This window comes from Chiloscyllium plagiosum, unplaced genomic scaffold (assembly GCF_037043375.1).
Source record: "Chiloscyllium plagiosum isolate Xiang-an unplaced genomic scaffold, Cpla_swu_hap1 HiC_scaffold_22, whole genome shotgun sequence".
Classification (NCBI taxonomy): Eukaryota; Metazoa; Chordata; class Chondrichthyes; order Orectolobiformes; family Hemiscylliidae; genus Chiloscyllium; species Chiloscyllium plagiosum.
In genome coordinates this window covers 37,959,247-37,975,386 of record NW_028270160.1, presented here as the reverse complement: position 1 = coordinate 37,975,386, position 16,140 = coordinate 37,959,247, and the positions used below count along the sequence as shown (strand labels likewise).

General features: G+C 36.2%; 1 protein-coding gene across 10 annotated transcripts in view; it reads left to right on the top strand.

Annotated features, from left to right (window-relative positions):
* Nucleotides 1–15,267, top strand: part of ebf3a (EBF transcription factor 3a) — a 152,564-nt gene extending 137,297 nt beyond the window's left edge. For 7 of the 10 annotated variants that reach the window (XM_043712597.2, XM_043712598.2, XM_087998973.1 and 4 more), the window contains 5 exons: nt 3,856–3,921; nt 5,237–5,414; nt 9,772–9,960; nt 10,366–10,563; nt 12,320–15,267. In XM_043712597.2, coding sequence (XP_043568532.1) covers nt 3,856–3,921; nt 5,237–5,414; nt 9,772–9,960; nt 10,366–10,563; nt 12,320–12,351 — 663 coding nt within the window. In that variant the 3' untranslated portion in view covers nt 12,352–15,267. The remainder of the gene's footprint in view (nt 1–3,855; nt 3,922–5,236; nt 5,415–9,771; nt 9,961–10,365; nt 10,564–12,319) is intronic. The other 3 variants (XM_043712600.2, XM_043712601.2, XM_043712602.2) reach the window with 2 other exon arrangements.
* Nucleotides 15,268–16,140: the final 873 nt, after the last annotated feature.

Sequence of the window (16,140 nt, the reverse complement as noted above, 5' to 3'; positions counted from 1 at the left end):
TAACATAATGTAATCAGTCACACATAAATAATTAGTTTTCTATGCAGAAACTGCTGGAATTACTCAGCTGATCAGACAGCATTTGTGGAAAGAAATTCAGAGTTGCTTTTTCAGGTCAACGACCTTTGTCAGCAGTGGTGAAAGGTCATTGACGTGAAACATTAACACAGTTTTTATCTCCACAGTTGCTGCCTGATCTGCTGACTATTTCAGCATTTTCTGCTTTACTTCAGATTTCCAACATCCACAATACAGTATTTTGTGTTTTTGATTTGTTCACTATGCTTTCAAAATGATGACTGAGGTATATTTTGTAATGTCAATATTGAGAAAAAAAGTTGGAATTTCATCTTCTCAAAGTTTATCTGTAATCTCCAATTTAAAAAAAAACAAATTGAGCTTGTTTCAGCATCTGCTCTCCTACACCACATTTTCTGTTTTGTAATTTTACAACCTCCTGTTTGGCTGATCAAAAAACAAAGAGATGAAGTATTTCTTCCAGCACTAGTAAAGCTTGTCGCAAGGTTTAGCATGGTATTTTTTTTACAGGCTTAGAACATGACAGGCCAGTTAGCATACACCCACAAGTGCTGCATTACTTAGCTCTTTTAATTCAGGTGAAACAGTATTGTTCAGGCTTCACACAAAACGATCACTGGATAAGATGAAATCTAGCAGTTTCAATAAACAACATAAATATTTGATTTTGTTCTAATGGACCCAAATGTGGAGTTCAGCGGCATGTAAATTAAACTGCCAAGCGATTCATCATTGTTAAGCCAGCCGTCTGAGGTTGGTTTGCAAGGGTCATAGCGGCTTCCAAGTAAAATAGCAATTGGCCCCAACGTATATTTTAAATGAAACAAGAACTGGAATAAAAAAATCACCACTAAGCATTACAAACAGTGTAAAATAACCAAAATAAGAGATGCAGTTCTGAGAATGTGAATTGTGTATCTCAATAATACTGAGCAGTGGAGAGAGCTCCTTCCACCATGACTTCACCCTGGAGTTGATAATATTACCACAATATTGATTTTTTTTCAGCAATTTTTTTGAAGATCCGTAATGCACGTGGTTTGACGGATAATTGTACTGCGACAGAAAACCAATACTTTCTGCATGTATTGCTTTGGACATACGCTAATAATGTTGCTATAGTGACAAGAAGTTGGGCTGAATTGAAGTTTACCTCCTAATTTTAGACAACATCAAAAATAAGCTGACTGACCCTATGGGAGTGGCACAAATAGGCAAATGTTATACACAAATTCCGTGAAAACAAAGCAATAAGAAAAGGCATTCATGTGCTAAAACAAAGATTGAAAGGTGGAGCTTTTAAGTGAACAGCACCAAAGAATTCTCCTTCTTAAGGCTTGTTTTAAGATTGCATAATTTAGATCTACAATATGTAATACTTTAACAGGCAGAAGATAGAAAAATAAATTATGTATTCTGGTCTGTCTTGACAAATTATATTTAATCTAAAGTGAGTAAGCAAAGGATGATTTTTTTTCAGCATAATTAATTGCACGCATTTCATCTTCCTGCACCCCCACCCCATTTCTAGGGGCGAACACAAGTCTATTATGTTTTCTTTGTCTAATATACAAAAATTTATTTGGAATGCATCCATGTTGAGCAATTATCCAAGCATTAAAATTCATCTTCGTTCCTTGCGTTTTTGAAGTAGCTACATCTAATGGTTCTACACTCTTCATTGTATTCATAACCTGAGGCAAGAACTAACAGAATAATTGCTTTACAGTTTTATAATGACATTAGCACCTGCAGCAACATCACCTTGGTTACCTTTTTTAACTGTGATGATATATGCTATTCTAGGTGATCGGGCATGTGAATAATCATGTATATTTGAACTGTTTCAGACCACAGTACAAGTATGAATGCTCACAATAATAAAATTGTACACTCATTGTGAAACAACTGCTGAAATCATTTGAGGTTTAATAGTTTCCATTTAACTTGAAGTCTGTTATGTCCTATTGAAAAGCAGCCAATTACACTTAAGGCTAAGGTTTAGAAATTTCCATTGAAATGCTTTTCAGCCACCATTCCCCACTAATCGTATTCACAGCATGAGGCTGTGTGCATCAGCTAGGCATATTGTTGCAAAACAAACTTGTTCAGAATATCCTTGACTGATTGGGTTCCACTTTTTGTCTGTCTGTAATATGACTACACACCTCTCAAGAGCAGTGCTGGAAGTAGGGTTCATTAGTTAAGATACTATCCAGTAATAGACAGATTAGTGATGAGAGTGCACATAATTTTCCCAAACTATCCTTATGTTCCAGTTGCAAAGTACCATATGGACAAGTAGGTGTAGGATATTTTCTGGGAATGAAAAATTGCTGGTAAATGTACCCATCTTAATTGCTTTAATCGTTGCTTAAAATTGAAAAGCATGTAAAAATCTTGCAATATGATAGGAGAGATTATGAGTAATTATTAACACCTCTGAAAAACACTTTATCTTGCTCAGAGAGAGCTGCTCTTGCTGATGAAACCTGATTAAGACAGCTGTGCCTTTCATTGATTGTACCTGCTTCATGACAAGTATAATTCTTTATTTGTATGCAAACTAGATGCATGCAACATCAAGCATAGACACCAATTTCAGAGGTAAATGCCCATTGTACGAGCCATCCATCCGGTAACTTTCTATATTAAATGCTGTTCCTATAAACGTATGGCATGCGCAAGAAGTGATGCCTACAGTGATTAATCTTGATAAATAAAGGATGGGTCTGCTCTTAGAATGAAAGACACATTGAGCCATGGTTAGTGCTACAAACACACACATTGTCCTTTGAAATACTAGTGTAAATTTGATGGTAGAACACACCCAGTATATTATTTTTGTTTCAATCAACTGAAGTCTATTTACATGTAAAGGTTAAAACAAAGGATTTATTTTAACCTTTGGGAACTGGTCCAAAGTATCAGCACCAAACACCGCTTTTGCACTCTTTTGCAAGAGGTCAATTTTTGTCTTTTATATTAATGAAAGCCTTTAATTGGAAAAGCTATCATTTGGTCATGGCAGTTTGCTTTCCATAGATCAGTGAATGTGTAAAATTGTATATGGCATGTTTTCTTCATTAAAAGAGTTAAATTGTGAATTAGTCCATGCAACTGTAAAACTAAAAAGAGGAATTCAGACAGGGATAAGACAAAATTCAGTTCATCCGTACCCTCAGGCATAAGTACTCTACAATCTCTGGATGTGAAGTCATTTATGAAGTCCTTTACAACATGCAGTCAAAGAGGTTAATTGAAAAATTTCTTAATGTCATTATGAAAGAACTAGATTAACCTAAGTTAATTCACTTCATTGTTCAGAATAAAGAGGAATAAGCATTGAACCCTCTTGCAAATTTGGGGCATGAATTAGGGGTGAGATGTTGTCTTTGAAGACTCAGCCAGTTTAATTAAGATATGGAAAATTGCTCATTGTTCTTCACTACTAAAGTCCTAGGAATTAGCAGCCAGATGTGATGCCTGTACCTTTCATATCTACTACCAGTATGTGTTTGTTTGCTAAATACCCACAAGGCTGCATCATTAAAAGTCAGGCTTACCTTTCCTTAATTCGATATCTTAGCTGGAGACTTAAGCATGTAACAGGAGGCAGTCTTATTGAGATCTGTGTTTTCAAAATAGCTACATTAGTGAATTTGAACTGCCTTATTTACTTTTCTTAATTTGGGAGTTTTTTTCTGAATATATGGGCTACTATGTATCTTTTTATTGGCTTGCAAAGATAAATTGAAATTATCAATATATTATAGCTGCACTAACCAATATTATTTCACATTTGATTTGCTTTAGGAAGTATTATTGAAGAGAGCAGCTGATTTAGTAGAGGCCCTATATGGAATGCCACACAACAACCAGGTAAGTTAAGAGTAAGCAACATGTTGTAAATCGATGAATAATTCAGCAGGTAATATAAAACAGTTTAACTATGTTTATTATAAGGCAGCAATGCATCAAGAGACCTAGATTACACCATGAAGAAACAACACAAACCTCTGTAGTTTATTAATAATATATAATTGCTGCAAAACACATTCTTAAGTATGACATTATTTAGAATATTTATATATATATGTATGTAATTATCATTGGAAAAGAGTAATTTTGTTCTTGAATATGAATTGTAGAGGTGATGAAATTTACCCAGTGTACCATTCAGTTCCGATTGAAGTGAAATTGAGGATATGACTCAACCAAATTTTGTTTAACTAGGCAATATGAGGAAATATCATTGTGCATAATATAAGCAAGAATTTAACTGGTCAACTTTCCTTTAGTAATACCTTATATTTAATAACAAAATGAAACATTTGTCTGTTGGAGGGGAACCATGGCAATCAGTTAAAGGATAAATGTCCATTCCAGAGGTCCCATTAAGGAAATCTTTACTAAGTTGTTCTATATTCAAAGTAGATACTAAATATTAGTCATATATTTGAGAAAACAGTTTATATGCTGAATTTAAGTTATGTAAAATCCAATTAGGATAACATTTTGTTTGAATTCCTCTCACTTCAGGGAGTTTGAGGTTTCTCCAACTCAAATATCTAGATGCCAACTCAGTTTATGCAAGAAAAACAAGTTTTATGTCTATATAATGGGTGCTACCTGTTGATATGCAAGTAAATTGCTTACAATAGGCTGCAGAGTTTAAATCAAGAATGAAATTGTAAATACTATCTGAGTTTATATGTGCTGAAATATTTCCAAGTTTAAATATGTACATATTTCAATTGTACATATGCACATTTGAAAATGTCAGCGTTTTCTTTAGGTTTCAGGCACTGCCATATAAGAGGACTTCACTGGTTGTTTTTCCTGGACTTGTTATTTTGAACAAGTTGGGCAGGTTGATGCAATGCTCTGCTCTCGGGGCAGAGATAAACCATTCATTTGTCTTTCACAGCCAGTTCTTTTTACTGAGACAATTCACTTTTAGAGATTAGTTTTGAGCCCATTATGAAATACAGTGTGTGTGATGCACTGGTTCGGAAGAGAATCTCTACAACGGCAGTCAAAGGTATTCAGTATAAATCATCAAAAAAGATGCTGTGAAAACAACAATAAATAATCACTATCTCCATTTGAAATAAAATGAGCTGCTTAGCTTGACCTTTTATATCTGAAAAATGTTGTCGTCACACATACGTCTAATATTCAGTCTCATTTCCAGGAGATCATTCTCAAACGGGCAGCTGATATTGCTGAAGCTCTGTACAGTGTGCCTCGGAATCACAACCAGCTTCCTACTCTCGGCAACACCCCAGCTCACAGTGGTATGATGGGAGTGAATTCTTTCAGCAGCCAGCTAGCAGTCAATGTGTCAGAGTCATCACAGGGTAATGACCAAGGTATGTTAGCATGCTGGAGATAACTCCTTACAACAGCCGTTTTCCCTTCAGTGTCTAACCAGTCCTGTCCAACATTGACTTTAGAGACCTCAGTAATACTTCAAAGCTCTTTACCTAATTAATCTCCTTGGTTGTAGCTTGACACTGCTACTGGATTCCCCCTGTTTACTTGGCACAGTAGTGAATTACACTGCCTGCATACAGTGCTTGGGTAAAATACTATGCTACTGCTTTAAATAGTTATACATCTGTTCTGTCATATTATTATGATAGAAGCAGAGAAAATGTTCTTTTAATCAGTCATTATGCAAACATGTATGAACTTAAAATGTGTTTAACAATCCTAGTTAATGAGAAAACTGAAGAACAATTACATATGATATAATTTAAAATTAAAGAGAAGATATTGAATAACGAGCTTAAACACAGAATTTAACATATGTGTTTGGAAATGTGCGAAGTAAAAACAATGATATCATTCAAAACTTATTTGCCTTTCCTCATGACTGGAATAAATTTTGTTTTGATGGAAAATTATTGACTATAAGTAAACTTCTTCTGAGCACTTAAACTGTTTGATGAGTAACATTTAGAGTGGAATTTTTGCCTCCTGCGTGGTGGTGAGAGTGATGATGAGGAGGGAAAATAATGAGATGATTGACAAGATAGCCAATCCCGAAGCCCCCATTGAACAAGTAAATTTGAGGTACAAAGGTCCATTGGTGACTTTATCAGTATTTTTACATTGACCTGTTCAGAGATGTTATAACACACCCGTGGGCAGATGAGACTTGAACTAGGCCTCTTGGCTCAGAGATCAGGACACTACCTCTATACTACAAGAACCTTAATAATTGACTTTATCAGCCTAGCATTAATGAAAGTCTTAATTGATCAATTAAAGGCCACTCCAGGCCTCAACTTAGATGACACATTCCAAATTTGTGGACAAGGTCAGCAGATGCATAGGAACGCCACAACTTGCAAGTGCCTTAAAGTCACATATCATCCTGATTGGAAATATATCATTGTTCTTTCATTGTCACTGGGTCAAAATCCTGCAATTCCCTTTCTAACAGCACAGTGTACATCCCTGCACTCCAAGGACTACAGCAGTTTGAGAAAGTGAGTTGTCACCACATTCTCAAGGGCATTTATGTATGGGCAATAAATGCTGGCTTTAGTCAACTACACCTATATCACATAAATGAATGAGGAAGAAAAATGACTTCTTGCCTTCCAGTGGGTGAGAAAGGTGACCAATTTCTTGACTGGGAAAGGGTCTTCCAATTAACCCAGTCAGGGGAAAATGAAAGCATGGATGGGGGCTAGAGGATAGGTTCGAACAAAAATACATAAAGCCTTGTCTCAGCAAGATTCCATGAGGAGGAAGCCTCAACCAGCAAACCTTTGGATCCATAAGTTGCTGGCCTCTGATTGGCCTGCAGCTCCTGATGCCCTGGGATGTCAGAGTGAAAGCTCTATCTGTCAGCTCTTAATCAGCTCTTAAAGAGCTGATAGGCGTTAAGAGGTAATTTAAATAACACTTTAACTAACCCCTCTTATCAGAGCCTCACTGCTCCCAGTGATCCTGTTCACCTACCTTTTCCTTCAGATCTCCAGCATTGATTTACCTGCTGTATCTACATTAGTACTGGCAATGGCCACTGCTCAGAGCTGGGGTGCCACCAAATATGTCCATCCCTGACACTTTAAAAAGAATGAAATTGAACCCTGAATGCCAAAGTAGATACACATTTCTTGGAGATTTTTATGCTCAACATGTTAGGTGAGCTTCATTTCTCCCTTCTACGAAGTAAATGGGCTCTTATCTTCAAATCTCTTTTAGACTAGATTACTTAGTGTGGAAACAGGCCCTTCAGCCCAACCAGTCCACACCGACCGGCAACCCACACAGACCCATTTCCCTACATTTACCCCTTCATCTAACACTACGAGCAATTTAGCATGGCCAATTCACCTGACCTGCACATTTGTGGACTGTGGGAGGAAGCCGGAGCACCCGGAGGAAACCCACGCAGACACGGGGAGAGTGTGCAAACTCCACACAGTCAGTTGCCTGAGGCGAGAATTGAATCCGGGTCTCTGGCGCAGTGAGGCAGCAGTGCTAACCACTGTGCCACCGTGCCGCCCACATTAATTCTTTTGCATTAATTCTTTAACTATTTTCAAAAGAACACAGTATGTGTAACATTACAGCAATGCATTTCAGAGTAACATTGAGGTTGCAGCTTTCTGACTTTCAGTGAAATATTTGGGCTGAGTTTCATGTTGCTTACTGAGGTGGGCAGACACTTGCTGTTCCATCATGAGCATGAAGGTACAGGATGGACACTCTGTTGCTTTTCTGGCTCCCCTGAAAATGTCTGAGGTGGACTGGATCCAGGACAGCCTCTTTCCTGGAGCCCACTTAAGGCCACTTTTAATCGTTATTGGATGGGGACCATTTCATATGGACAACCTGCCAGACAAACCCCAGGGGTAATGCCTGTAGCTTGTTGGATGACGGAGCAGCCTCTCCTGGTCACCCATACCAAATGGGGAGACCCTCCAAGTGACAAGGGGCACAGCTAGGTGAAAAACTGCCTGCCCTTTAACTAATCCCTCTCATCAGGGCCATGCTGACGAGCCCCAAAGATTCTGTCCACCTACATTCCCATCAGAGCTCCCATCAGAGCCTGGGTTTACTGCAGTAGAGGCAATGGGCACCGCTCCCAGGCTGCTGTTGGTGCTGGACAGCTGCCATTCTCTGATTGGTTGGAAACTTTTGTTGTCAGCACCTCTGCCCTGAAGATGTGGAAGACCCTAGTGCCAACCCAGCAAGTGTCTGATTGCCATGCTCAGTGTGACTGTAATGCACATTCCAGATCATAATGACTTGCTGATGAAACAAAAATTCTTCTTATTTCATGTCGGTTTCATTTGCCAATTACCTTAAATCTGTTTCTTCTGCAACTGGAAATGTCCTCCTTATTTACTCTATCAAAGTCCTGCATAATTTTGAGCACATCTATTAAATCTTAAGCTTTTCTGCCTGAAGAACAATTCCAGCTTCCCTGGTTCCTCTGCAAAATTAAAGCCCAGCATTACTGTTACCTCATTATTAGAAGGTTAAACAAGTAAATAATATTGTGTAATCATACCCTTCAACAAGGTATTATTTGTAACTGAAATAAAACTTGCTGTTCCATCATGAGTGATATGTTCAGTGTATTTTATGATACATGCACCCAACAATTGTGATGCTCACATGAATTATGTTTTATTTCTAAACTCATGTATAAACTACGTGTGCATGTAGCACAATTGTTAAGATAAATACATGAAGGTAGATACCTGAAAGTGATATTCAATTATACCTGATGACTTAATTTCACTTCAAAACAGAAAATCACTCACGTATATCATTTATATTTCGAATAGTGGTATGAAGTTGATGTGATAGTGTTACAGTGTTTCCTTTAACTCCTTTTACTTCTATTAGAAGGAAAACGGTTTCATGTTATTGATAGACATTGACATCCTTATTGAAGGATGATCATAGTGGCATGATCATAGTTTGTCTATAATTTGCCAGAATGATTAAAAAAATTATTATACATGATGATTAAAAATATGATAATGCTTCCTAACTTAATGCGTACTTTCACTATTTGAAATAGATTTTACAAAAAAATGCTCTTCAATGAAGACGTGCTTAAGATGAAATTTTACATGTTATATGAATCTAATAAACATGCTCCTTCTTGCTGGATGTGGCATTTTGAGGCACTTCAAGGGCTATAAGTTCATTCTCACTATTACTTCAGTCAGCGAATCAGGCTTGTTGATAATTACTACTACAGCTCAATGTGAGAGCAGCTGACAGCATATGATTGAAAAAATCTTTTGTATGCTGTATCAATGAGGAAAAGGGAATTCTGCTGCTTATCAGCAAGTGTCAACTGTACAGCATGAAGCTGCAGCCACTCAACTTGATATTTTAATATAGCATTTATTGTAACTCATCTTGGCAAATGAATGTAAAAGCTAAGCCATAACAATGAAATCTTACTGTCCAAAATAGCACAATTTATACACTATATTTAAGACCTGCAAGATTTCTAGCTATTGTAAAAATTGAACTGGCTTATTTATAAACTAAAGCATGTCAGTCAGTTGTAATGGTAACCTGTATTATTGTCAGCACTAGTCAGAGTTAGCTGTAAACTTCTTATATGACCAATGTAATCTTTCAACAGACTTACTTTAACTTCTTGCAGAGCACAATGAAGTTTGGACAATCGGTGCTACAATTGCTAGCTTTTCTGAATAGAATGTAAATTTTGTTTTACAGTAGGGTACAGCCGTAACACAAGTAGTGTCTCCCCGCGTGGATATGTTCCCAGCAGCACCCCTCAGCAGTCCAATTATAACACAGTCAGCAACAGCATGAATGGATATGGTAATGCTGCAATGACCAACCTGGGGGTGCCAGGCTCTCCTGGATTTCTGAACGGTTCATCAGCTAACTCTCCCTATGGCAGTAAGTGTCTGCTTTGCCAGAAATATATAAGCAGTGGCTCCATGTGCAGCTTTATATTGAATAAATCCTTGCATTAAAAATGTAACATTTTATTTTTTTTTTGTGAGACGTCAGCTGCTGGATAAAAGGAAGGGTGACTCTGGAGGCTGGACACAAATAACTAGTAAATTCCATTGAGGTTAGATGTATGGTTTCCAATGACTGAAAATACATTTGTTGTGTATGTGTATGACAACAAGTCCATCACAAAAGAGTTTGCCTATTATCCAGAGAGTGGCCTAGCTGGGACATTTTTATTTTAAAATTTTTGTTATATATCTAAAATGGTTTTAAAGGCCTTCTCTGCTGCTCCTTGTGTGTGGTGCAAACCGAAGTCTCAGCCTGTTTATTTTTGCTTTGTTGCAGTAGTACCGTCAAGCCCTACCATGGCAGCCTCTTCGGTCACCCTCCCTTCAAACTGTAGCAGTACACACGGCATTTTCTCATTCTCACCTGCCAATGTCATCTCTGCAGTGAAACAAAAGAGTGCATTTGCTCCTGTTGTCAGGCCTCAAGCCTCTCCTCCACCATCTTGCACCAGTGCAAATGGAAATGGACTTCAAGGTGAGCTAGTATCCTTCATTTCCTGATCCACCTTCAGGCATGCTCATCCCATACAATGATACACGTTAAAATTCACAACATTTTTCCCAATGAGAAAAGCAAAACAAAATTATTACAATTGTATAGTTTGCACTGGTTAATTGATTATCTAATGAAGCCAATAATGCACAAAATACTTTGAAGCCGGACTGCGGCCAGATGCACTTTGTTTTGTAATGAGAATAAGTGTGTAGTTCTTGTCAAAGTTTCAGCTTCTTTTGTTTCTTCTCTAAGCATATGATGGAGCTCTATTGAACTGGTTAAGTAATGAATGCATTGGTATCCTGATACTGTATTTGTACCCTTCAGGTAACATTTGGAAATCAAATCACTTGGTGAACTTCACACATTTCACTGGCAGCCTGAATTTGTTACATGCATTTGTTACAATCGACAAGAAAAGTCTTCAGAAATAAATTAGGCATGGCTTTAAAATGGTGCCGTCTTGAATCTGGCAAATATAATCCAGAGAGCAAAGTGACTCCTTTGTTGGTAATATCTGTAGGTTAATTTGATATTCCTCAGAGTCTTGCATTTGCCTTCACTTGTCTGACAAATGTGTGCAGTCTCCATATTTGACTCATTTGCAGGTATAATGCAAGTATGGCTTGCACCTGGTTATAATAACTACCTTTTAGTAACTGAAACGATTTTAAAAAATATTGAACTCATAAATAGGTCAGATGTCTTCTGGTAACATAGTATAATTTCCCATGACATTACTTGCTAATGTTGTTTTGCTTCAACTTCCAAAGTAATTCAGAAATATTATTTAAATGTTAAGTAAACTTCTGATTATTTGTGTTGAACATATGAAGAGATTACATTAAACAAAAATGCATATTAACCCAGTCAAGTATGTTATTTGAACTTTTGTTAACTATTTTGATGCTACTTTCTTTGACATCAGAATGTAACTGTGAGAATCTAATATAATGGATACCACTGGCAAAAATGAGCTTGAATGAATTTAATACTCCTGATATGCACATTCCAATAATATTAATAGTTTCATGAAGAGTCTTAATTATCAGTGACATGCTGTGTTTGTGGGACTAGGGCATAAGGTTAAAAAATGAACATTTGACAGAAAATAAGAAGTGTGTTCTGCGCATTGTGCTTGGCGGTTAGAAGTATTGGAGTCTTTTGATCTCAGGCAGCCGCCGGCCTGGAAACACAGTTGTTATGATAAAATGCAATTAACAGAAAGCAAAAATTGAGGTCCCCAGCTAAAGTCAAAGTGCTGGGAGAAAAGAGGCAAGGTTGCTAAGATTTCAATTTAAGGAACCTGAGAAGTGTCTGGTCCTTGACTACTGAGTGAGTTGGTCCTGTCTGACGTTACCAGAACTGACCATGTTGTTTCTCACCTGTCAGCAGAGGCAGCCTCCAGGGAGTCTCGACCACTGTTTGCCATTAACAAAACGCTAAGAGAAATATCACACATGTGGTAGGCAGTATGCTGTTCACCTAAAATGTCAGAATGCTCCTCTTTTAAAAGTGAAGTCTTTGTAGAATGTCTTGTTAAAAAGCACATTTCAGTTCTTTTTAGTCTGGACCTGCATGAGCCATACTAAACAGCTGCATACAACAAAGCTTGGACTTCAATTCAGTACCTCGCCAGCACAATGAGCATTTCAGAGCTTAAATTTATATTTAGAGTTTGTACTATTTACGCACTGATTAGTTGCTAATGGAGTTTCTGTTTCTTCCCCATTAGGTATGTCTGGACTTGTAGTCCCACCAATGTAAGACCACACTTGTTTACTTAGAGAAACACCAAGCTTCCGAGGATGAACTTCAGAGGACAAGTTCATTGCATCAGAAGATGCTGTTCGAAAAAGTATGAGCAACAATGAGAAAACAAAACAACAGATCCTTCTACTGTTAAGAACAAAAAAATACATTATTACTCACTGAAATTACTCAAACCATTAGGAAATGACCTGCAAGCAACTTAATTCTTCATGAACGATTTCATTTTATTAATAAAACTTTCTCATATTTTCACATTTCTCTATCTTGAAGAAACAAAAAAAAGCAATGCCTATTTTGTATAAAGTTTCAGATGACGTCTTGGCTATGTCTAGTTCTTGCTATGTGTTGGGAGAAACTTTGTGGATGCACCATTTTGATTATCATGAAACACTGTTGAAATATTCCTAAAGCAGAACATTTTTCAGTACTATATTTAGATTCACAATGGTTGTGTATCTCTATAATGTGAAATAATTTTTGTTGGGGTGAGTAAGGGGCCAAGGAGGTATAAGCCATTGAACTGGAAGGAGAAGACTAAATGTATGATTTACAAAATGGGGACTTATGGAGGGCTAGGGGAAAATTTATCATGCTTAAATTCATCTTAAAAACTGAACTTTGTAACTTATTGTAGTTAGAAATTGTAACTTTGATATTGCAAAAATTCTTCTCTTGCCTTCAACAAGCACACTGACGGAGATACAAAAGCTACTGTCTGTTGGTAAAGAATATACTTCCACTGCTAGAGCTTCCTGTTAAACAAGTGTGATCTGCAATGTTTTTTCAACTTTTGCTAGCACTGTATACTATTGCATTCTTAGGCTACTGTGAAGTCTATGTTCCTTGTACCAGAAAGTTGTCCTTTGACTTCTAGATCCTTCTCCCTAATGTGTTTTGTATGTGGTTATAAAATATTGTAGAATTTTGTGATTTTGCCAAAGTTGTAGCTAAATATTTATACACTTGTCTTGAATTTTTCAGATCCACTTAATATTGAGGAGAAAAGTTTTATTCCTTATGAAGTTTGTAAGGAGTAAAATAGTCCTATTCTTCATTGCTACACTTCCTTTCACATAAACACAGTCACTGAGCAATTTTTTGTAACATACCAATATAAATATTGTATTTATCTTTGAAATTTTGTATATTGCTTTCCTTCATTTTATTTTATCTTGTATGTATTTGTTTGTCACAGCCAGGTATTGTGATACCTAAGGAGCATTAAGCCAAGAACATTTGCCTTCATCTATTTCATTTTAGAAAATTGCTTTGTCCATATGTTTCATTTTTACTACCAGAATCTGTTGATTTGTTCAGACCTTCCGTCCATTTTTTTATTTGAGAAAAATCAAATTCATTGTTTATTTTTATATAATTTTTAAGTTATCTGAACAAATAATTTTGAATAAAACTGTTGTTGTATAGTCAAAAGAAATTGTTTGTGCCACATGGCTGTAATGAATAATAGTAGAAAACGTGCATGTGCAGCAGCCACAGAAGGATGATCCAATTTGTGGTTGTAAATTATTTAGAATGTAATATTCATTTTTAGCTGCCACCCATGAATTTGCCACATAGTAAAAATGTATTTACTGGAAAAATTTGGAGGCCTAAAGTCAAAATGGAAACTTCAGTTCATCTGGTAAACTGATGTTTGTTTAAACATATGACAATTAAATACAGAAAGACTTCTCTAATGCCTTAACATTGGAGTTCTTGACAGTAACTTTGGTGCCACTCTGTCATTGGTTTACACCACAATTGCTAATCATCACTGCAGCTGTCAAGGATGATCTATGGTGTAAAAAGCACAAACTTTGTACAAACACTTACTTCAAACCCCTGCAAACCTCCATTCTGTTGTACCCTGCAAATCCTCAGAATAGAAGTCCTGTACTGCTGTGTCTGAAAGTGGAAGTTTCTTTTCCAATGTTTCATGCCTGACAGTGCCCAGTTTTTTTTTTGCAAAGGCAGAAAATAGGTACATCTTGTGACCATTTTTGTGCCTTTCCATAGCATTGCGTGATTTGCAAAACCAGCATGGTATATGCTTTGCAAACTACAGCAGCATTGGAGGTCAAATCATAATGGGGAACATATATTGTCATTCTGGGCAAAATGCACATTAGTAACAGTTATTTTAGTTAATTCAATAAAATGAAAGAAAGATGTATCACAAGTAATGAATGTGCAACACATTTACTCTGTGATAGCTTCATACAACATACATGGAAACATCTCAGAGTCTTTTCATATATCTGAGGATCTTGTTCCAAAAGGAAGTCATGTACATGTGGAAAAAAATTGCAAGATTCATCATTACTGCAGTATGGTTTTGTGTTTTAGATTAATTAGTCAATGCACTCATTGCTTCCTTGTCTTCAATCTTAAAGCTTCACTACATGGTAGAAATAACTGTTAAGAAAATTACAGTAAGATTGTTTTATCTGTACATTTTTCAGATATTTAACTGTATAAATCTGTTCATTTTACACGATATTTAATTAAAGTATTTCTTGTCTGTGAATTACTTTTTCAGTAATTTAATATGAAGTCTCAGAATTTGTGTTGAAAACTGTGCTTATATAAATATAAGGACGACCAGCAAAACAATTGAAGTCATTTTCTATTTTTTTTAGTTTTTTTCAGCAAATGGTTAAATTAATGCATGTCACCATGAACCTTGAGTGTTTTATTTTTAAAGTACTATTGCTCTATGCACCTTTTAAATTTTTCATGCACAGCTTTAATAGTTTAATTTACATTTTATTTAAATTACAGTTTCTGTATGCAAGTGCAAATATATTTAGGATATAGGTGGCCTACAGAAGGGACATTTTGTGATCTCAAAGGCTTGTCTTGTACCTAAAGATAAATCCAAGTTAATTCTAATAAAATTATCAAATAATTCCTAAAGTGTGCAGACTATACTTAGACAGACTGGCATAAAATTTGGAGCATTTGTAAATACACATAACAAAACAGGTAGAAATAGACACCAAAAACTATTCTAATATTAATCAGAAGTGTGTAGTTCATTGAAATAACCTGTCACTGTGCTACAGATATTTTATCTGACCTAACTTCATTATTTTTCAATTGATAATCTCAATGTGACACCTTGCACGGGAAATTTAAAATAACTGGTGTAACTTCAAATTCCGCAAAGGAGATCCAATATGATACCACCTTTCAAAAAGCTCAGGAGTTTGGTCTCTGTTTGCCTTACATTTGATGGTTCTTGAGCGGGGAAGGTTTCACAATTGCAATGTCACTTGGTGCTATAATATTAAGACTGTTAAACCAATAATAAGTAAATTATCCGTATACTAGTAATGAGCAAATTAAACATTTTATGGGTGCTCAGCAATGCCAACATGTAATACTTTGTCAAGTGTGGTGAAGCAAAAGCTGTTTTCTCTTTACGTAATGGGAAAACTGTAATAAAATACACGTCAGGCAAATGTCAAAATATTTCATTTGTCGGTTCCATCTTGATGTCAGTATTTATAATACCATCCTTTAGAAATGTTCTTTTTCAGATCATCTGCATTTACATTTCTTTACTTTTCAACGTATATCAGGAGATGTGTTTTGACATGTTTTGGCTTTATAGTCTGCTAAAGTATACAGTGTAAATTAATGCTGGCACATGTTGCTCCTTAATTGGTTTTCTCAGGAATAAATATGCATAGCTTATTTTAGTTGCAAGTGGATTTGACTAATGACGCTACATACAGTTTTGTACTGTATATATAAAAAATAACACGTTTCTTTTAGCAA